Source organism: Scylla paramamosain, unplaced genomic scaffold, assembly GCF_035594125.1.
Source record: "Scylla paramamosain isolate STU-SP2022 unplaced genomic scaffold, ASM3559412v1 Contig126, whole genome shotgun sequence".
Classification (NCBI taxonomy): Eukaryota; Metazoa; Arthropoda; class Malacostraca; order Decapoda; family Portunidae; genus Scylla; species Scylla paramamosain.
In genome coordinates, this window is record NW_026973791.1 from 110,001 (window position 1) to 132,500 (window position 22,500).

Below are 22,500 nucleotides of genomic sequence, written 5' to 3' on the forward strand. Positions count from 1 at the left end.
AGAGAGTGGGTGACAGGACAGAACCTTGAGGAACACCACTGTCAATAGATTTAGGAGAAGAACAGTGATCGTCTACCACAACAGCAATAGAACGGTCAGAAAGGAAACTTGAGATGAAGTTACAGAGAAAAGGATAGAAACCTTAGGAGGGTAGTTTGGAAATCAAAGCTTTGTGCCAGCCTCTATCAAAAGCTTTTGATATGTCCAAGGCAACAGCAAAAGTTTCACCAAAATCTCTAAAAGAGGATGACCAAGACTCAGTAAGGAAAGCCAGAAGATCACCAGTAGAGCGGCCTTGACAGAACCCATACTGGCGATCAGATAGAAGGTTGTGAAGTGATAGATGTTTAAGAATCTTCCTGTTGAGGATAGATTCAAAAACTTTAGATAGGCAAGAAATTAAAGGAATTAAAGGACGGTAGTTTGAGGGATTAGAACGGTCACCCTTTTTAGGAACAGGTTTAATGTAGGCAAACTTCCAGCAAGAAGGAAGGGTAGATGTTGACAGATAGAGCTGAGAGAGTTTGACTAGGCAAGGTGCAAGCAAGGAGGCACAGCTTCGGAGAACAATAGGAGGTACCCCATAAGCCTTCCGAGGGTTTAGGCCAGCGAGGGCATGGAAAACATCATTGCGATGAATTTTAATATGTGGCATGAAGTAGTCAGAGGATGGAGGAGAGGGAGGAACAAGCCCAGAATCGTCAAAGGAACCCATACTGGTGATCAGATAGAAGGTTGTGAAGTGATAGATGTTTAAGAATCTTCCTGTTGAGGATAGATTCAAAAACTTTAGATAGGCAGGAAATTAAAGGAATAGGACGGTAGTTTGAGGGATTAGAAGGGTCACCCTTTTTAAGAACAGGTTGAATGTAGGCAAGCTTCCAGCAAGAAGGAAAGGTAGATGTTGACAGACAGAGTTGAAAGAGTTTGACTAGGCAAGGTGCAAGCAAGGAGGCACAGTTTCGGAGAACAATAGGAGGGATCCCATCAGGTCCATAAGCCTTCCGAGGGTTTAGGCCAGCAAGGGCATGGAAAACATCACTGCGATGAATTTTAATACGTGGCATGAAGTAGGCAGAGGATGGAGGAGAGGGAGGAACAAGCCCAGAATCGTCCAAGGTGGAGTTTTTAGCAAAGGTTTGAGCGAAGAGTTCAGCTTTAGAAATAGATGTGATAGCAGTGGTGCCATCTGGTTGAAATAGAGGAGGAAAAGAAGAAGAAACAAAGTTATTGGAGATATTTTTGGCTAGATGCCAGAAATCACGAGGGGAGTTAGATCTTGAAAGGTTTTGACTTTTTCTGTTAATGAAGGAGTTTTTGGCTAGTTGGAGAACAGACTTGGCATGGTTATGGGCAGAAATATAAGGTGCATGATATTCTGGTGATGGAAGGCTTAAGTACCTTTTGTGGGCCACCTCTCTATCATGTATAGCACGAGAACAAGCTGTGTCAAACCAAGGTTTTGAAGGTTTTGGACGAGAAAAAGAGTGAGGAATGTACGCCTCCATGCCAGACACTATTACCTTTGTTATACACTCATCACACAAAGACGGGTCTCTGACACGGAAGCAGTAGTCATTCCAAGGAAAATCAGCAGAATACCTCCACAGGTCCCCCTAACTAGCAGAGACAAAACGCCAGAGGCACCTTCGCTTAGGGGGATCCTGAGGAGGGATTGGAGCGATAGGACGAGATAAAGATATGAGACTGTGATCGGAGGAGCCCAATGGAGAAGAAAGGGTGACAGCATAAGCAGAAGGATTAGGGGTCAGGAAAAGGTCAAGAATGTTGGGCGTATCTCCAAGACGGTCAGGAATACGAGTAGGGTGTTCCACCAATTGCTCTCGGTCATGGAGGATAGCAAAGTTGTAGGCTAGTTCACCAGGATGGTCAGTGAAGGGAGAGGAAAGCCAAAGCTGGTGGTGAACATTGAAGTCTCCAAGAATGGAGATCTCTGCAAAAAGGAAGAGGGTCAGAATGTGCTCCACTCCGGAAGTTAAGTAGTCAAAGAATTTTTTATAGTCAGAGGAGTTAGGTGAGAGGTATACAGCACAGATAAATTTAGTATGAGAGTGACTCTGTAGTCGTAGCCAGATGGTGGAAAACTCGGAAGATTCAAGAGCGTGGGCACGAGAGCAGGTTAAGTCATTGCGCACATAAACGCAGCATCCAGCTTTGGATCGAAAATGAGGATAGAGAAAGTAGGAGGGAACAGAAAAGATGCTACTGTCAGTTGCCTCAGACACCTGAGTTTCAGTGAGGAAAAGAAGTTGAGGTTTAGAAGAGGAGAGGTGGTGTTCTACAGATTGAAAATTAGATCTTAGACCGCGAATGTTGCACAAGTTAATGAAGAAAAAGTTGAGGGGGGTGTCAAGACACTTAGGGTCGTCGATAGAAAGGCAGTTCGACCTGGGGACATTTATGGTCCCCTCCCCAGATGGGGACTCCGAGGCTGGTGTAGGAGTCGCCATGATTTTAAAATTTTTGAGTGAAGGGTGTGTGTGTTATTAGGTGTTTGTGGTTTTGGGTGGAAGAGAGTTGTCTTTAGAGGGCAGGCTGTGACTGCCCCCTTGTGCTGTGAGACACAAATGGAAACGTTCAGTGAGGTCACAGCTGGGTTTAATGATAAGTTCACATCACCCCCTGAACAGTGCTTTAGACCTCACTGGGAGTAATTATCGTTTCGGCAGGAAGTAACAGTTAACAGAAGTAAGCATAGTAGAAGACAGAGAGGGTTGCAAGGAAGTAGTAGTAGTAGTAGTAGTAGTAGTAGTAGTAGTAGTAGTAGTAGTAGTAGTAGTAGTAGTAGTAGTAGCAGTAGTAGTAATAGAAACAGTAGTAACAGTACTCGTAAAAGTAATTATAGTAGTAGTAGTAATAGTAGTAGTATTCATAATAGTAATAAAAGTAGTCATAATATTAATAGTCGTAGTAATACTAGTAGAAGTAGTAGTAGTAACAGTAATCGTAATAATAGTAGTAGTAGTAGTAGAGTAGTAGTAGTAGTAGTAGTAGTAGTAGTAGTAGTAGTAGTAGTAGTAGTAGTAGTAGTAGTAGAGCTAATATTAGTATTAGTAGCAGTAGTAGAAGTAGAACGAGTATTACTATTAGTAATAATAGTAATAATAGTAATAATAGTAATAATAGTAATAAGTATAGTAGCAGTAGTAATTGTAGTAGTAGTAGAAGTAGTATGTAGTAGTAGTAGTAGTAGTAGTAGTAGTAGTAGTAGTAGTAGTAGTAGTAGTAGTAGTAGCAGCAGCAGTAGTAGTAATAGTAGCAGCAGTAGTAGTAATAGTAGTAACAGAATTGTAGTAGCACTAGTAATTGTAGAGGTAGTAATAGTAGTAGTAGTAGTAGCAGTAATAGTAGTAGCGGCAAAAGTAGCAGCAGTAGCAGTAGTAGTAGCAGCATTTAGATAGAACAAGTGTGAGGTGCGGTTCACACCAGCTAGTCAATGTCACCGCCGTCCGTGACGTCATGAGTGGGGGGGAGGGGGCGAGGAGAGCACCTCGTGTGTGGGCGGCGGAAAGGGGGAAGGAGCGTGAGGCGGGTGGGGGCCGGAAGGAGTGGATGGTGGGTGGGGGCGGGAAGGGGCGGCTGGCAGGCGGGGAGCGGGAAGGAGTGGGTTGCTGGTAGGGGCCTGGCAGGAGTGGGTGGCGAATGGGTGTTTGGAAGTAGTGGGTTGAGGGTAGGGGGGAGGGAGTGGGAGGAGATAAGGACAGGAAGGCGTGCTGGCAGGTAGTGGCTGTGAAGGGGCTGCTGGCTATTGTGCGGCCAGAAGCTGCTGCTGGCGGGAGTGGGAAGGAGTGGCTGGCGGGTGGTGGGGAGAGAGGTAGGGGGGGAAGGAGGCGTCTCGGACTGACACAACAAGATGGCGTCTGTCTGAGAAGGTGGCAAGTGTAGTTTCCCGGGCCAAGGGCATGATGGGACTAACAAAACACCTGCAGGAGGTCTTTCTGTACACAACATGCACATGTACACAACACACAAGTAGCTGTACAGTCGGTGGCTACTCAACACACACTATTGCTTCTAGTCTTACTACTACTACTACTACTACTACTACTACTTTGTGTGTGTGTTTGAGTGTGTGTGTGTGTGTGTGTGTGTGTGTGATATTACTGATAGCAATCATAGTAACAATATAACAGCAAGAACTACTACTACTACTATTATTACTACTATTACTACTACTACTATTACTAATATAAATACTACTACTACTGCAGCGGTTTTTGGAACAATTCTTAAGGTATTAATATTAATATTCACATAGTAGTAGTTGTAGCTGTAGTAGTAGTAGTAGTAGTAGTAGTAGTAGTAGTAGTAGTAGTAGTAGTAGTAGTAGTAGTAGTAGTAGTAGAGGTAGTAGTAGTAGTAGTATAAGTGGTGGTGGTGGTAGTAGTAGTAGTAGTAGTAGTAGTAGTAGTAGTAGTAGTAATAATGAGAAATCGTGAATACTACCTCTATCACTACTACTACTACTACTACTACTACTACTACACAGGCATGCTAATGAAGGTCGTGAACAGTTCCATCTGGTACAAAGTTAGCTGTGATGCGAGCAATGGGGCGTCACCTTGGTGGATCCCTGTCAAAGTGTCTTCTGAATTGTCTTTGCACTTCTTTGACATTTTCGTGCCTCCAGTAATACTTTACGACATGTTCTTTCTTCAAAGCTTAGTCTTAACTTCTGCAATTATTATTTTGGCCAACTGCTTCTGGAAAAAAAAAAAAACAATCAGTGAATTATAGCGAGTCAAACAGTGAGTATATTTTTGGATGACTCTCTCTCTCTCTCTCTCTCTCTCTCTCTCTCTCTCTCTCTCTCTCTCTCTCTCTCTCTCTCTCTCTCTCTGTCTGTCCCTCTGTTTATACAGATAGATACAGATAGATAGATGTACACAGATACAGACTTGTGCTTGTGGAGTATAAATGTAAGAGCATGAAGCACAGTGTGTCTCTCCCCACAGGCACCTCCCGCTTCGCGCCTTCCTTCCTCCCGTCTCCCGGAGTGTACACACCTGCACTCTTCAGGTGAGTACACTTACTCTTTTCTTTCCTGGTAATTGTTTTCACTGTGTTTTCTATTGCACACACTCAGAAACTAGAAAATGAGGCACTAACGAGGCAAGACTATATTATAACACAAAGACTAAACACAATCTGTCTATCTTCCTGTCTGTCTGTCTGTCTGTCTGTCTGTCTTTTTTTTTATTTATTTATTTATTTATTTTATTTTTTTTATGTAGGAAGGACACTGGCCAAGGGCAACAAAAATCCAATAAAAAATATTCCCATTGAAATGGCAGTCCCATAAAAAGGTCAAAGCAGTGGTCAAAAATTGATGAATAAGTGTCTTGAAACCTCTCTCTTGAAGGAATTCAAGTCATAGGAAGGTGGAAATACAGAAGCAGGCAGGGAGTTCCAGAGTTTACCAGAGAAAGGGATGAATGACTGAGAATACTGGTTAACTCTTGCGTTAAAGAGGTGGACAGAATAGGGGTGAGAGAAAGAAGAAAGTCTTGTGCAGCGAGGCCGCGGAAGGAGGGGAGGCATGCAGTTAGCAAGATCAGAAGAGCAGTTAGCATGAAAATAGCGGTAGAAGACAGTTAGGTATGCAACATTGCGGTGGTGAGAGAGAGGCTGAAGACAGTCAGTTAGAGGAGAGGAGTTGATGAGACGAAAAGCTTTTGATTCCACCCTGTCTAGAAGAGCAGTATGAGTGGAACCCCCCTAGACATGTGAAGCATATTCCATACATGGACGGATAAGGCCCTTGTACAGAGTTAGCAGCTGGGGGAGTGAGAAAAAACTGGCGGAGACGTCCCAGAATGTCTAACTTCATAGAAGCTCTTTTAGCTAGAGATGAGATGTGAAGTTTCCAGTTCAGATTATAAGTAAAGGACAGACCGAGGATGTTCAATGTAGAAGAGGGGGACAGTTGAGTGTCATTGAAGAAGAGGGGATAGTTGTCTGGAAGGTTGTGTCGAGTTGATAGATGGAGGAATTGAGTTTTTGAGGCATTGAACAATACCAAGTTTGCTCTGCCCCAATCAGAAATTTTAGAAAGATCAGAAGTCAGGCGTTCTGTGGCTTCCATGCGTGATATGTTTACCTCCTGAAGGGTTGGACGTCTATGAAAAGACGTGGAAAAGTGCAGGGTGGTATCATCAGCATAGGAGTGGATAGGACAAGAAGTTTGGTTTAGAAGCTCATTAATGAATAATAAGAAGAGAGTGGGCGACAGGACAAAACCCTGAGGAACACCACTGTTAATAGATTTAGAAGAACAGTGACCGTCTACCACAGCAGCAATAGAACGGTCAGAAAGGAAACTTGAGATGAAGTTACAGAGAGAAGGATAGAAACCATAGGAGGGTAGTTTGGAAATCAAAGCTTTGTGCCAGACTCTATCAAAAGCTTTTGATATGTCCAAGGCAACAGCAAAAGTTTCACCAAAATCTCGAGCGGGAGGTAACTGCACTTCAGCACTTTTTTCGTTAGTTGGGAGGGAGGAAGGGGTAGTGAGGAGAAGGCAAGGAGTAAATTAGTTAAATCTAGAAAGGAAGCTAGCTTAGGGATGGTGAGAAATAGCTTAAGTGTTTACTACACAAATTGTAGAAGTATTCTGATTAAAATAGACTTGCTTAGAGGAATAGCGAGTGTAGAGAAATTTGATATCATTGCTTTAACTGAAACTTGGTTAGATATGTCAGGAAAAGTATTTAATCCAGAGGTTAGGATAGATGGGTATACAATGTTCTATAAAGATAGAGAAAACAGGAGAGGAGGAGGCGTCGCGTTATACGTTAGGGACACATTACAGTGTTGTATGAACAATAGAATTAAAAGGGATAACAAAGCAGAGTCGATATGGGTAGATATTAAAGAAGGATCGCAGTCAGTAGTACTAGGGGTAGTTTACAGACCACCGACCAGTACAGAGGAAATTAACACCTCACTGTGGCAGGAATTAAATAGAGCAGGCAGGTACAGTCAGGTATGTGTGGTAGGAGATTTTAATTTTAGGAATATCGACTGGAGTCTGATTGTGGGTAACAAGGAAACAGAGGAATTCCTTAAGGTAATTCAGGTTAATTTTTTTAAACAGGTAGTCGTAGAACCCACAAGGGGGAATAATATTCTAGATTTAATTCTTACTAACAGGGAGGAAGCAGTCACGCAGGTAGAGGTTGGAAGACAGCTAGGTAACAGAGACCATAGGGAAATTAGGTACAATCTAGAATGGGAAGAAACTGTTAGAAACAAAATCACTAGTAAAATACCTGACTTTAGGAGAGCAGATTTTGAAGAATTAAAAAGATACCTCCAAGGAGTGGACTGGCAAAGGATGCAGGGTGAGGTCAGGTCAGGGACGGAGTTCAGAGAGATAAGGCAGGATGAGGGAGGTGAGGTGAGGCTCCGGAAGGGAGGAGGAAAGAGGAAGGGGGGAGATAGTTGTGAGTATGTTGGAATGTCAGGTCATGCTGAAATGAGAGAGGTGAGGTCGAGGCGAGTTGATGAGGGAGGGGAGAGGATGGTAGGGGATGAGGAGATTAGGTGAAGTAAATGTTGATGAATTGTATAAATATTTCGTAGATAAAGTTCATACAGGTCAGTTAGCAAATATCCCGTATAGAACAATAAGATCACAAAAAAATGACCCTAAATGGATGACTGCTAGGTTAAAGCATTATATAGGGCGTAAGAGAAGTATATATAAGAGATTAAGGGCAGGTGAGGAAGTTTTAAGGACACAATATAATGAATTAGTTAAAACAGTCAGGAAGTTAACGAGGAAAGCTAAGGACAATTATGAATCAAAGGTAGCCAGCCAGGCGAAGACGGACCCCAAGGGATTTTATCAGGTATACAGGACGAAAAATAAGGATACTGTAGGTCCATTAAAGGCAGCAGATGGGGAGCTGGTTAGTTCTGGGGAGGAGATTAGTAAGATTCTGAATGATTATTTTTTAACTGTCTTCACCCAGGAAAACCTGCAGGATATGCCAGATAGTGAACAGGTGTTTAGAGCAGATGAGAGTGAGAAGCTGACAGATATTTCCATAACTAGGGAGATAGTGGAACAGGAGATATATAGGCTAAAAAAGTTCAAGTCACCAGGACCTGATGAAATATATCCCAGAGTACTGAAGGAATGTAAAGAGATTATTAGTGAGCCGTTAGTTTCTGTCTTTAGGAAATCACTGGAGTCGGGTGAGGTACCAGTAATTTGGAGGTAGGCTAATGTAGTACCCATCTTTAAGAAAGGAGATAAAACTTTAGCGTCTAATTATAGACCTGTCAGCTTAACTTCAGTTGTAGGTAAAATGTTAGAGTCAATAATAGCGAGGAACATTAGGGAACATTTAGACAAACATAACTTGATAAATCAGTCACAGCATGGCTTCACGAAGGGGAAGTCTTGCCTGACAAACTTGTTAAGCTTTTACAGTAAGGTGTACGAGACAGTAGATAATGGTGATAGTTATGATATCTTATATCTGGACTTTAGTAAAGCATTTGACAAGGTACCCCATCAAAGGCTCCTGAGAAAGGTTAGGGCACACGGGATAGATGGGAAGGTGTTAGGCTGGATAGGGTCATGGCTTGGTAACAGGCGACAGAGAGTGGTAATAAACGGCTCGAAATCCGAGTGGGGTCATGTAATTAGTGGGGTGCCACAGGGATCAGTATTAGGGCCATTGTTATTTCTAATATATATCAATGACTTGGATAGTGGAATTAGTAGTGATGTTAGTAAATTTGCAGATGACACAAAGATAGGTAGATTAATTAGGTCAGAATCGGATGCCATCGCCTTGCAGACAGACTTAGATAAAATGAATGAATGGACGGATAGATGGCAAATGCAATTTAATATCAATAAATGCAAAGTGCTTAGCGTAGGTAGAGGAAACCCACACAATATGTACACATTAAACAACCAAACTCTGGTAGGTACAGGGTACGAGAAAGATTTAGGAGTTATAGTTAGCTCTGAACTCCGTCTAGGGAAACAATGCATGGAAGCCAGAAAAAAAGGCAAACAGGGTACTAGGATTAATTTTTAGGAGTCTTAAAAGTAGAAGGCCGGAAGTAATATTAAAGTTATACTTGGCGCTGGTCAGACCTCATCTAGACTACGCTGTGCAGTTCTGGTCCCCACATTACAGGAAAGATATAGGTCTATTAGAATCAGTACAGAGGAGAATGACTAAAAGGATACAAGGGATGAGGAGTATTCCTTACGAGGCGAGGTTGAAGCTGTTAAATTTACATTCTTTAGAGAGACGTAGGTTAAGAGGGGACCTGATAGAAGTCTTTAAGTGGTATAAGGGTTATAACAAGGGAGATGTAAGCAAAATTCTTAGGATCAGCAACCAGGGTAGAACAAGAAATAACGGGTTCAAGCTTGAAAAATTTAGGTTTAGGAAGGAGATAGGAAAAAACTGGTTCTCAACTAGAGTGGTAGATGAGTGGAACGGACTCAGTAATCATGTAGTTAGTGCTAGGACACTAGAGAGCTTTAAGAGAAGATTAGACAAGTTTATGGATGGGGATAACAGATGGAAATAGGTATGTGTGTTTCATACAGGGACTGCCACGTGTAAGCCTGGTCGTTTCTTGCAGCTTCCCTTATTTCTTATATTCATGTTCTTATGTTCTTATGTTATTATTATCATTTTTATTATTAATATTATTATGTTGTTCTTGTTGCTGTTGTTGTTGTTGTTTATTATTGTTGTTGTTGCTCTAGTTACCAGTATTAGTTATCAATTATGTTTATTAATGCTATAGTTACTAATATTTCTGTTATTAATAATATTGTTATTGGTATTATTATTATCATTGTTGTTGTTGTTGTTGTTGTTATTGCTGTTGTTGTTGTTGTTGTTGTTATCAGTATTATTGTTATCACTATCCTTGTTGTTATTGTTATTATCATCATTATTTTATTATTATTTAAGTTAGTGTGAGACACTTGTATTAGTGTTTATCTTCTCTGTAGCGGCGCGGTACTGCCGCTGTACAGTACAGTTCATTATGTTGTTGTACATTATAATTTGTTTGCACTCCTGCCCTCTGCTCTACTGTACAATACACCGTGAGAGAGCCTCGGCTCACGTGACTGTGTATTGTATGTACACCTTGAAATACTTTGTATTGTGCTCACCAGTACAGGTTTGCTTACCTGCTTATTTACTTAACTACTTACTTACTGACTGACTTACTTACTTACTTGCACACACACACACACACACACACACACACACACACACACACACACACACACACACACAGTCAAGTCTTGCCTCGTGTTGTTTTGTCAAATGGTTTGGCCACAACACACGTGCCATGCCGTGTGCCATAGTGTCTCTTACTCCCATCCACCTCTTTGTCTTGTCCCCACATCCCGGTGCTCACGCCGGCCACTTCAAGGCTCAACTCCCTCCCTCCCGCACTGAGCCTTGCAAACCACGTCTCTCCTGGCCTGCTCCTCACTCGGGAAATTTCTTTGCAGGCTGCTGGCGAGAGGAACTGCCGTCCCAAGCCCTCCACCATGGCCGCCGCTCCGAAAGTTTGCGTCCGTCGCATTAAGCTTATCTGTCTCATGGAGAACGCAGGCAAGGACGTCTTGACCTTCGTGTTGAAGCGCGGCGCGCTGAACGCCCCCGCCACTCCGCCGGGCCAGTCCTTCACTGACTACCTTGACAACTTCCCTGAAGACTCGACAGCCAACTATGGCAGGATGAATAACAAACAAAAGAGATCAGCACTGAACCACACCGAACGCCGCCAAGCACAACGCTTTCCTTTATGGGACAAATTCGATGTGACTTTCCTGCACAAAGCAATAAAGCTGACGTGCGAACACGTGGCGAAAGATAACGATCCCGAATGGAGGAGCCAGAACACCCTGGAGGGATTGGTAACGAAAATCAAGGATGAGCGGAATGAACTCTTTCATGAAGTGAAATCTTTCAGCGAGGCAGAGTACCAGCACAAAGTCAACGAGTTAGAACACCTCTTTATCCGAGTCCTCGCCGCAGCCAAGACCAAATACTGCATTCCTGACGCAGAGGTGACACCCGTGCAGGACAACGCCCGGCAGGTCACTGATACCTTCAGAAAAATAGGAATAGAGAAAGAAATTTTAAAAGATTATTTCAGTATGATGCACCAAGAATTTCTGAGAGACAGTCAGACCCACCTCAAAACATCCTATGATCGAGTGCAAACCTTTGATCCTCTGTCCTTCCTTACCAACTCCCCAAAACACTGCCATCACATCCAGGACATTTTCTGCAAGATGTCCCTCGTGGAAGGACGAGGACACCTCCAACAGAGGCGAGACATCGACACTTGCGACGTGCTGACGGTGACGCGCCGCGCGGGACAGAATCCACAGCCGTCCACATCCTCATCGGCCACGCCGCCCACGCACGGCGCCAAGCCACAGCTCATCCTGATCAGGGGCGTGGCAGGAAGTGGCAAAACGACCCTGCTCACCTTCCTTGTCTCAGAGTGGCTTCAGGACCCCGGCGCCTGCACCATCAAACACCTGGACGAGTACGACATCGTGGTGCGTGTCTTGTGCCGCGATGATGAAGGCCCATCTCTCCAGAACTTCCTCAAAGTGATCCTCCCAAACCATTTTGCTGTGATGGACGAACACCTCATCCCCCTCCTACAACAATGCAAAGTTCTCTTCCTGATTGACGGCCTGGACGAACTGTCGCCAGGCACTCCATCACACAGCCTTGTGAAGGACATCCTCAACATCTCGAAATACTCGCCAGACTTCACACTCGTCTGCACATCGCGGCCCGAAACCGTGGAAGACTTCCTGGTCAAAGTACCTGATGGTTATGAGGTGTGGGACATGGAGATGAAAGGTGTCAGCCATGAACAAAGAATTCATTTTGTCATGAAGCATTACAACAGCTTCCCAGACAAGGGGGACAAAGACCCTGAGAGGCTTGAGTACCTCATGAAACAGATAGGCTGGAAGGATTACCTCGGCCTGCCCTTGAACCTGCATTTTATTGCATGGTTGTTTTATTTGAATGTAGACAACATCAAAGTCACCACCACCCAGACCAGCCTGTACGTCACAATACGTGATTGTTGCATACAAAAACTGCAGGCCAGACTCACAGAACATTCACTAGACAGACAGCCTCGTGAGGTCCACATCTACAAGGTATTGGAAGACATATATGACGTGTCTATGCAAGCTATTCTAGAAGACCGACTCACTCTGTCAAAACAGGAAGAGCAGATGCTAATTTGTTCCTGTCATGAGAAAGGATTACCCAGCAAGGAAGTCATCCCAGCGTTTTTAAATCTTGAAGACACCAGTGACAGGCTGGGGCATCATCAGAAGTACGCAGCCCCACACAAGAGCCTACAGGAATTCTACGGTGCATCAGCAATCGTCCACAAGCTGGTGGAGGGCTCACACTCAGCAAGCATACGACGCATGCTTCACGACCCGCCGCGCCAACAGCTCCGGAACTTGAGGAACCTGCTCCAGTACGTGGCATGTCTCTTCTGCCACCCACAAACACCATGTCGAGTTTCAGACATACGACGCATGCTTCACTTCCCGCCGCCAGAAAACCTCCGGAACTTGAGGAACCTGCTGCTGCACGTGGCAGGTCTCCTCTGCCATCCTAACACACCACTATGTGCTGCAGCCATACAAGTAAGTTGACTATTCATCCTCTTTTCCTCATATTTGATCCTTCCATAGCTGTCTCAGGGGAACCTGCACCACTGTCAACCTCAATTTTGATCCTTACTAGTCATTAGCAAAAAAAGTACAAGAAATTATTGTAGTGACTACACGCACAGGAGGTGAAGGTGGTGGTGAAGGTGGTGGTGGTGGTGGTAGTGGTGGTGAAGGTGGTGGTGGTGGTAATGAAGGTGGTGGTGGTAGTGGTAGTGGCATCTATAGTAATCAAAGTAACTCTACACACACAGGAGGAGGTTGTGAAGTGATTGTGGTGAAGGTAGTGGTGATGGTGGTTGTGGTGGTGATGGTGGTGGTGGTGGTGGTTGTGATGGTGGTGGTGGTATTAATCATAATAACTCAACACATACAGAAGGTGGTGGTGGTGGTGGTGGTGGTGGTGGTGGTACTAATCCTAGTAACTCTACACTCACAGGAGGTGGTGGACCTGCTGGCGGAGACTGGTGTGAAAAGGTGTAGTGATTGGCTGTCCATGCTGGAGGACACTGAAGTGAACAGGATTGCCTTGGATTGTGTTGTCAGACACATTACAAGTGAAGAGAGGGAGTGGGTAACAATAACAGACAGCACCATCACCAGTGCCAGGGCCCTCCTCCCGCTCATCCCCTCCAAGGTGGTACGGATAGAGCTAAGCAGGAAGGAATCAGACGTGCAGGGGCTCATCTTTGAACACCACAAATACATTGTGCTGAACCTGCACCACCAATACAGGCATCCAGACCAAGCCACTCTCCGTGACTCCTTGCTGCGTGCCATGCCCAGGTGGGTCTGTCTGTGTGCTTGTGTGTGTGTGTGTGTGTGTGTGTGTGTGTGTGTGTGTGTGTGTGTGTGTGTGTGTGTGTGTTTGTTTGTTTGTTTGTTTGTTTAGTTAGTACCTGCACACACACACACACACACACACACACACACACACACACACATCAACGACGCCCTCACCGACACCCCCCATCGCTGGAAGTATGTGGACGACTGCACCGTGGGCGTCCCAGTTTCCACCAAGAACCCGGACTACTCGCCACTGCAAGCAATTCTGGAGCGACTGCAGACGTGGACGGAGGAGAGCAGGATGACCATCAACCACAGCAAAACTGTGGTGATGCATTGCTGTACCTCCTCTGTACCAGTGCCCCCTCCCCGGCTCACAGTGGGCCCTCACCCCCTCCAGGTGGTCCAATGTGCCAAGCTTCTCGGAGTCACGGTGGACGACCAGCTGACCTGACAGAATGTGACCGTGACTGTCAGGACGGTGAAGATAATGATAGTGATGACGATAGTGATGATGATGGTGGTGGTGGCGGTGAATATGATGGTGGGGGTGATGGCAATAGTGAACATGATGGTGACGGTGATGGTGGTGGAGATGATTAGGCTTAGGATAACATGCACTCAGAATGAGGTAAATCTGCATGCAAACATGCACCAGAAAAAGGTAAAATAAGCACTGAAACAACCACTCATTTCCTAACAAAGGTATGATTAATAATAATAGGCTAATACTTTTTAGCCTAGTGGAATTGATAATAACATGAGTTTTCTGCAGTGATTTACCACAAAGACTTACTTTTTTGTAAAAGTCGTGGCTGACATGAAAAGAAAAGAGGCAGACAAGTTTTTGGTGTACAAAGTAGCAATACACCTCCTTACACCGCATTAACCGAGTGTAGGACTGCCGCTTATCAAGTGTGTAGCCTGATCCTGTTCAAAACATGTCTTTCAATTACTCATTATGACACTTACAAGAAATTATAATTCAAAATACTATTACATATAGAATACTCTTCATAAACACCTAACAACTCAGAAATATGCCGCACTAGGGAAAAAAAAGTTACAAATATGCACTTCTGTTTAAATGTGGTCAAAACATTTTTTTTTTTTTTTTTTTTTTTTTTTTTATGTAGGAAGGATACTGGCCAAGGGCAACAAAAATCTAATAAAAAAAAAATGCCCACTGAAATGCCAGTCCCTTAAAAGGGTCAAAGCAGTGGTCAAAAATTGGAGGATAAGTGTCTTGAAACCTCCCTCTTGAAGGAATTCAAGTCATAGGAAGGTGGAAATACAGAAGCAGGCAAGGAGTTCCAGAGTTTACCAGAGAAAGGGATGAATGATTGAGAATACTGGTTAACTCTTGCGTTAGAGAGGTGGACAGAATAGGAGTGAGAGAAAGAAGAAAGTCTTGTGCAGCGAGGCCGCGGAAGGAGGGGAGGCATGCAGTTAGCAAGATCAGAAGAGCAGTTAGCATGAAAATAGCGGTAGAAGACAGCTAGAGATGCAACATTGCGGCGGTGAGAGAGAGGCTGAAGACAGTCAGTTAGAGGAGAGGAGTTGATGAGACGAAAAGCTTTTGATTCCACCCTGTCTAGAACAGCAGTATGAGTGGAACCCCCCCAGACATGTGAAGCATACTCCATACATGGACGGATAAGGCCCTTGTACAGAGTTAGCAGCTGGGGGGGTGAGAAAAACTGGCGGAGACGTCTCAGAACACCTAACTTCATAGAAGCTGTTTTAGCTAGAGATGAGATGTGAAGTTTCCAGTTCAGATTATAAGTAAAGGACAGACCGAGGATGTTCAGTGTAGAAGAGGGGGACAGTTGAGTGTCATTGAAGAAGAGGGGATTGTTGTCTGGAAGATTGTGTCGAGTTGATAGATGGAGGAATTGAGTTTTTGAGGCATTGAACAATACCAAGTTTGCTCTGCCCCAATCAGAAATTTTAGAAAGATCAGAAGTCAGGCGTTCTGTGGCTTCCCTGCGTGATATGTTTACCTCCTGAAGGGTTGGACGTCTATGAAAAGACGTGGAAAAGTGCAGGGTGGTATCATCAGCATAGGAGTGGATAGGACAAGAAGTTTGGTTTAGAAGATCATTAATGAATAATAAGAAGAGAGTGGGTGACAGGACAGAACCCTGAGGAACACCACTGTTAATAGATTTAGGAGAAGAACAGTGACCGTCTACCACAGCAGCAATAGAACGGTCAGAAAGGAAACTTGAGATGAAGTTACAGAGAGAAGGATAGAAACCGTAGGAGGGTAGTTTGGAAATCAAAGCTTTGTGCCAGACTCTATCAAAGGCTTTTGATATGTCCAAGGCAACAGCAAAAGTTTCACCAAAGTCTCTAAAAGAGGATGACCAAGACTCAGTAAGGAAAGCCAGAAGATCACCAGTAGAGCGGCCTTGACGGAACCCATACTGGCGATCAGATAGAAGGTTGTGAAGTGATAGATGTTTAAGAATCTTCCTGTTGAGGATAGATTCAAAAACTTTAGATAAGCAGGAAATTAAAGCAATAGGACGGTAGTTTGAGGGATTAGAGCGGTCACCCTTTTTAGGAACAGGTTGAATGTAGGCAAACTTCCAGCAAGAAGGAAAGGTAGATGTTGACAGACAGAGCTGAAAGAGTTTGACTAGGCAAGGTGCAAGCACGGAGGCACAGTTTCGGAGAACAATAGGAGGGACCCCATCAGGTCCATAAGCCTTCCGAGGGTTTAGGCCAGCGAGGGCATGGAAAACATCATTACGGAGAATTTTAATACGAGGCATGAAGTAGTCAGAGGGTGGAGGAGAGGGAGGAACAAGCCCAGAATCGTCCAAGGTAGAGTTTTTAGCAAAGGTTTGAGCGAAGAGTTCAGCTTTAGAAATAGATGTGATAGCAGTGGTGCCATCTGGTTGAAATAGAGGAGGAAAAGAAGAAGAAACAAAGTTATTGGAGATATTTTTGGCTAGATGCCAGAAATCACGAGGGGAGTTAGATCTTGAAAGGTTTTGACATTTTCTGTTAATGAAGGAGTTTTTGGCTAGTTGGAGAACAGACTTGGCATGGTTCCGGGCAGAAATATAAAGTGCATGAGATTCTGGTGAAGGAAGGCTTAAGTACCTTTTGTGGGCCACCTCTCTATCATGTATAGCACGAGAACAAGCTGTGTTAAACCAAGGTTTAGAAGGTTTAGGACGAGAAAAAGAGTGAGGAATGTACGCCTCCATGCCAGACACTATCACCTCTGTTATGCACTCAGCACACAAAGACGGGTCTCTGACACGGAAGCAGTAGTCATTCCAAGGAAAATCAGCAAAATACCGCCTCAGGTCCCCCCAACTAGCAGAGGCGAAACGCCAGAGGCACCTTCGCTTAGGGGGATCCTGAGGAGGGATTGGAGTGATAGGACAAGATAAAGATATGAGATTGTGATCGGAGGAGCCCAACGGAGAAGAAAGGGTGACAGCATAAGCAGAAGGATTAGAGGTCAGGAAAAGGTCAAGAATGTTGGGCGTATCTCCAAGACGGTCAGGAATACGAGTAGGGTGTTGCACCAATTGCTCTAGGTCATGGAGGATAGCAAAGTTGTAGGCTAGTTCACCAGGATGGTCAGTGAAGGGAGAGGAAAGCCAAAGCTGGTGGTGAACATTGAAGTCTCCAAGAATGGAGATCTCTGCAAAAGGGAAGAGGGTCAGAATGTGCTCCACTTTGGAAGTTAAGTAGTCAAAGAATTTCTTATAGTCAGAGGAGTTAGGAGAGAGGTATACAGCACAGATAAATTTAGTATGAGAATGACTCTGTAGTCGTAGCCAGATGGTGGAAAACTCGGAAGATTCAAGAGCGTGGGCACGAGAGCAGGTTAAGTCATTGCGCACATAAACGCAGCATCCAGCTTTGGATCGAAAATGAGGATAGAGAAAGTAGGAGGGAACAGAAAAGGGGCTACTGTCAGTTGCCTCAGACACCTGAGTTTCAGTGAGGAAAAGAAGATGAGGTTTAGAAGAGGAGAGGTGGTGTTCTACAGATTGAAAATTAGATCTTAGACCGCGAATGTTGCAGAAGTTAATGAAGAAAAAGTTGAGGGGGGTGTCAAGACACTTAGGGTCGTCGACGGAAAGGCAGTCCGACCTGGGGACATTTATGGTCCCCTCCCCAGATGGGGACTCCGAGGCTGGTGTAGGAGTCGCCATGATTTTAAAATTTTTTGAGTGAAGGGTGTGTGTGTTATTAGGTGCTTGTAGTTTTGTGTGGAGGAAGAGAGTTGTCTTTAGAGGGCAGGCTGTGACTGCCCCCTTGTGTTATGAGACACAAAGGGAAACGTTCAGTGAGGTCACAGCTGGGTTTAATGATAAGTTCACAGCACCCCCTGAACAGTGCTTTAGACCTCACTGGGAGTAATTATCGTTTCGGCAGGTGTCTACTGCCTCCTCCTTTGCATTTGCTTGTGCACACATGCAAGGGTATAACTGTCCTAAGGCTGGTGATGATGGTGAACGTGTTAGTGATGGTGATGGTGATGGTGGTGCTGAGGGTGACGGTGGTGGTGGTGACGGTGCTGGTGGTGGTGGTGGTGGTGATGATTATAAAGGTGGTGATGGAGACGATGACAAGGCAAAGAGTAAGAGGAAGCGGGAGGAGGAGGAGGAGGAGGAGGAGGAGGAAAAAAGTAAAGGAACAAAGAAAGAATACAAAGGAAGACCAAACAGCAACAGACCATGAGGTCCTTACTGGGCTGTTTCGGTAACTATTCTACTCTATTAGTGAGAGAAACATGATAGCACTGGAGGAGGAGGAGGAGGAGGAGGAGGAGGGTGAAAGTGAAAGAGAAGCAGAGGTGGACAAGGATGAAGATTAAGAAGAAAAGGAGGAGGAGGAGGAGGAGGAGGAGGAGATGAAACCTGCAAATTAAATAGTAGTGAAGATGATGTTACTACTACTATTACTACTATTGGCATTAATAATAATAATAATAATAATAATAATAATAATAATAATAATAATAATAATAATAATAACAAGCAGGATCTGTGAAACTTTCATGGCAACTTTCACCGTTTTGGCAACGCTGCCTTGATTCCTCCCTCCCTCCCTCACCCGGTCACTCCTCACTCCCTCCCCCACACGGGCTCCCAACCTTCCACTGTCATACATACATGCACACATATACAAGAAATCGAAGGAGGAAGCGCATGAAAAAAAAAGAAAGAAAAGAAAAACAAAGATAGAGACCAATAATAGAATGAAAGTGGTGATGACAGTGGTGGTGACAATGGTGGTGATATTGATGATCGTGGTGATGACACTGGTGACAGAGGTGATAACAGCTGTGGTGACTGGTGGTGACAGTAGTGGTGACAGCAGTGATGACAGTGATGATTACAGTGGTGGTGAAAGTGGTGATGACAGTGGTGATGAAAGTGGTGGTGAGATTGGCAGTAACAGTGGCGATGACAATGGTTGTGAAAGTGGTGGGGATAGTGGTGGTGATATTGGTGGTGACACTTGTGGTGATAGTGGTGGTGACAATGGTGATGACAGTGGTGGTGACGAAGGTAGTGACAGTGGAAATGACAGTGGTGGTGAAATTGGTGGTGAAATTAGTGGTGACACTGGAGGAGGAGGAGGAGTAAAAAGAAGAGTAGAATAAGAGGAGGAGGAAGAGGAGGAGGAGGAGGAGGAAGACGAGGAGGAAGAAGAGAAGAAGGAAGAGGAGGAGGAGGAGGAGGAGGACAAGGAGAATGAGGAATAGGAGGGAGAAGAGGAGGAGGAGGAGGAGGAGGAGGAGGAGGAGGAGGAGGAGGAGAAGGAGGAGGAGGAGGAGGAGGAGGAGAAAAAGAAGAGGAGGAGGAAAAAGAGGGGGAAGAAGTAGTACTAGAAGAAGAACAAGAACAAGAACAAAAGTAAGAAGAAGAAGAAAAAGAAGATGAAGAAGAAGAAGAAGAAGAAGAAGAAGAAGAAGAAGAAGAAGAAGAAAAGAAGAAGAAGAAGAAGAAGAAGAAGAAGAAGAAGAAGAAGAAGAAAAAGAAGAAGAGGAAAAGGAGGAGGGGGGATGGAAGGAAGAGAGAGAGAAGGAGGAGGAGGGAAAGGAGGAGGAAGAGAAGGAAGAGGGGAGGAGGAAGAGGAGGAGGAGGAGGAGGAGGAGGAGGAGAAGGAGGAGGAGAAGAAGGAGGAGGAGGAGGAGGAGAGAAAAAAGAAGAGGAGGAGGAGGAGGAGAATAAAAAGAGGAATTGGAGAGAGAAGAAGAGGAAGAGGAAGTGGAGAAGGAGGAGGAGGAGGAGGAGGAGGAGGAGGAGGAGGAGGAGGAGAAAGAGAAGGAAGAGAGGAGAAGGAAGAGAGGATAAGTAGAAGACGAAGAGGAAGAGAAGAGGAGAAAGAAGACAAAGAAGAACGCGAAAAAGAGGAAGAAGAGGAGAAAGAAGATGAAAAAGAAAAGGAATACAAAGGAATACAAAGGAAAGCCAAACAGCAACAGACCTTTTGGTCCTTGCAAGGCTGTTTGGTAACTACTTCTAACTAGCTACAGGGAAGAGAGACAGGACAGCATAGCAGAAGGCTCCTCCCCACCCACCACTCCCTCCAGCTTGCGTTGGCATGGAAATAGTTGGGAAAAGTACCATGCAGTATGGAAAAACTGACATGGAAATTTTCATAGGAAAGGATGAAAGGAAGTTCTACTATTCACCCTACGGTGAACTCTATACGCCTATCTCAAAGTTAATACAAGTTATATTAAAAATGGTGTCTGTTGAATAAGAGTTTAATAGTGAATTTAGTAATTATTCGGACAAGAAGAGAGCTTGTTGGGGATTTGCTTTTAAATATTTGTCTATTTTATTTTTGAATGATTCAATAGTATTGCTGTTCACAATTTCTGCAGGAAGTTTATTCCATATATTTACTATACGATTAAAGAAGAAATGTTTGGCCTCGTGGGATTTAAAACGTTTGGGTATAATCTTGAATACATTATTTCTTGTTAGGTTAGAATGATCAATGGTAAAATATTTATGTGCATCAATGTTACTATATCCTTTGAAAATTTTGAACACTTCAATTAGGTCTCCTCTTATCCTGCGCTTTGTTAAACTAAATAGGTTTAGTTCTTCCAGTCGTTCCTCATACGGCTTATTGCGCAATCTTGGAATCATCTTTGTGACTGCGCTGTATCTTTTCTAGTTTTTCAATGTCTTTTTTGTAGTATGGTGACCAGAACTGTACACAGTATTCTAGATGAGGGCGCACCAGTGAGTTATATAAGGCAAGTATAACCTTTTCTGATTTAAATTCAAAGGTTCTTCCAATGAACCCTACTAATTTATTTGCCGCCTTTACTGATTCTGTGCAGTGTTGACTCGGCTTAAGGTCGTTTGACACAACAACACCAAGATCTTTTTCTTTATCAGCACTTGACAGTGGCATGTTATTCATTACATATCTCGCCTGAACATTGTTGCTTCCGATATGTAGAATTTTGCACTTTTCTATATTGAATCTCATCTGCCATTTTTCTGCCCAGCTTATTAGTTTATTGAGGTCACACTGCAGTTCCTGCCATTGTGACACAGACGTAACTCTACTTGCTATTTTGGTGTCGTCTGCAAATTTACTTATTTTGCAGTTTATCCCTTCATCAATATCATTTATGTACATTATGAAGAGTACTGGTCCTAACTGCATGCCTCCCCTCCTCCAGCGGCCTCGCTGCACAAGACTTTCTTCTTTCTCTCACTCCTATTCTGTCCACCTCTCTAACGCAAGAGTTAACCTGTATTCTCAATCATTCATCCCTTTCTCTGGTAAACTCTGGAACTCCTTGCCTGCTTCTGTATTTCCACCTTCCTATGACTTGAATTCCTTCAAGAGGGAGGTTTCAAGACACTTATCCACCAATTTTTGACCACTGCTTTGACCCTTTTAAGGGACTGGCATTTCAGTGGGTATTTTTTTTTATTATATTTTTGTTGCCCTTGGCCAGTATCCTTCCTACATAAAAAAAAAAAAAAAAATACAGAGCCTTGAGGAACGCCGCTATTTACCTTATGCGCCGCTATTTACCTTATGAGGAGGAGGAGGAGGAGGAGGAGGAGGAGGAGGAGGAGGAGGGGGAAGAGGAGGAGGAGGAGGAGGAGGAGGAGGAGGAGGAGTAGGAGGAGGAGTAGAAGGAGGAGGAAGAGGAGGAAGAATAGGAGGAATATGAGGTAGGAAAAAGTGGAGAAAAGGAAGAAGAGAACTAGGAGGAGAAAGAGAAGGAGGAAAAGGAGGAGAAGAACTAGAAGGAAGGTGAAAAAAATTAAAGAAAGGGATGAGGAGGAAGAGAAAGAGGAGGAGGAGGAGAAGGAGGAAGAGGAGGAGGAAGAGGAGGAGGAGGAGGAGGGGGAGGGGGAGGAGGAAGAGAACGAGGAGGAGAAGGAGAGCTTGAAGGAAGGCGAGGAAAAGAGGAGGAAGAGGAAAATGATGAAGAAGAAGAACAGGAAGAGGAGGAGTAAGAGGAGGAGGAAGAGGAAGAAGAGGAGGAAGAGGAGGAGGAGGAGGAGGAGGAGGAGTTATCTTTATCAATACTATTATGAAACCGTGAATAAAGAAATTAATAAATAGATAAGTATAGTGTGTGTGTGTGTGTGTGTGTGTGTGTGTGTGTGTGTGTGTGTGTGTGTGTGTGTGTGTGTGTGTGTGTGTGTGTGTGTGTGTGTGTGTGTGTGTGTGTGTGTGTGTGTGTGTGTCCCAGGCAGCACACCAGGCAGCACACAGGTGCACAACACTCGGCCATTACAGGAGTCGCCTTGAGTGGTTCACGGGTCACCTAAGTGGTGCCGGCACACAGCTGCTGCAGGAGTACCGGGGTCTGGGGTGGCTCCGCCTGGCCGTGTGTGACCAAGACGCCCAAGAGGTTCTGGCCGCCATCAGCGCCGTCCACGCGTCGATGCCTCAGCTAGGCTACCTAGGTGAGTCTGTGACGCTGTGATGCACCACCTGTG

General features: G+C 44.4%; 1 protein-coding gene across 5 annotated transcripts in view; it reads left to right on the top strand.

The window, feature by feature from the left end:
• The window catches only part of LOC135099407 (uncharacterized), a 53,807-nt gene that overhangs the window by 23,112 nt on the left and 8,195 nt on the right, over positions 1 to 22,500 (top strand). For 3 of the 5 annotated variants that reach the window (XM_064001739.1, XM_064001742.1, XM_064001740.1), the window contains 4 exons: positions 4,977 to 5,040; positions 10,532 to 12,718; positions 13,182 to 13,528; positions 22,298 to 22,467. In XM_064001739.1, the coding sequence (XP_063857809.1) occupies positions 10,571 to 12,718; positions 13,182 to 13,528; positions 22,298 to 22,467 (2,665 nt within the window). In that variant the 5' untranslated portion in view covers positions 4,977 to 5,040; positions 10,532 to 10,570. The remainder of the gene's footprint in view (positions 1 to 4,976; positions 5,041 to 10,531; positions 12,719 to 13,181; positions 13,529 to 22,297; positions 22,468 to 22,500) is intronic. The other 2 variants (XM_064001741.1, XM_064001743.1) reach the window with 1 other exon arrangement.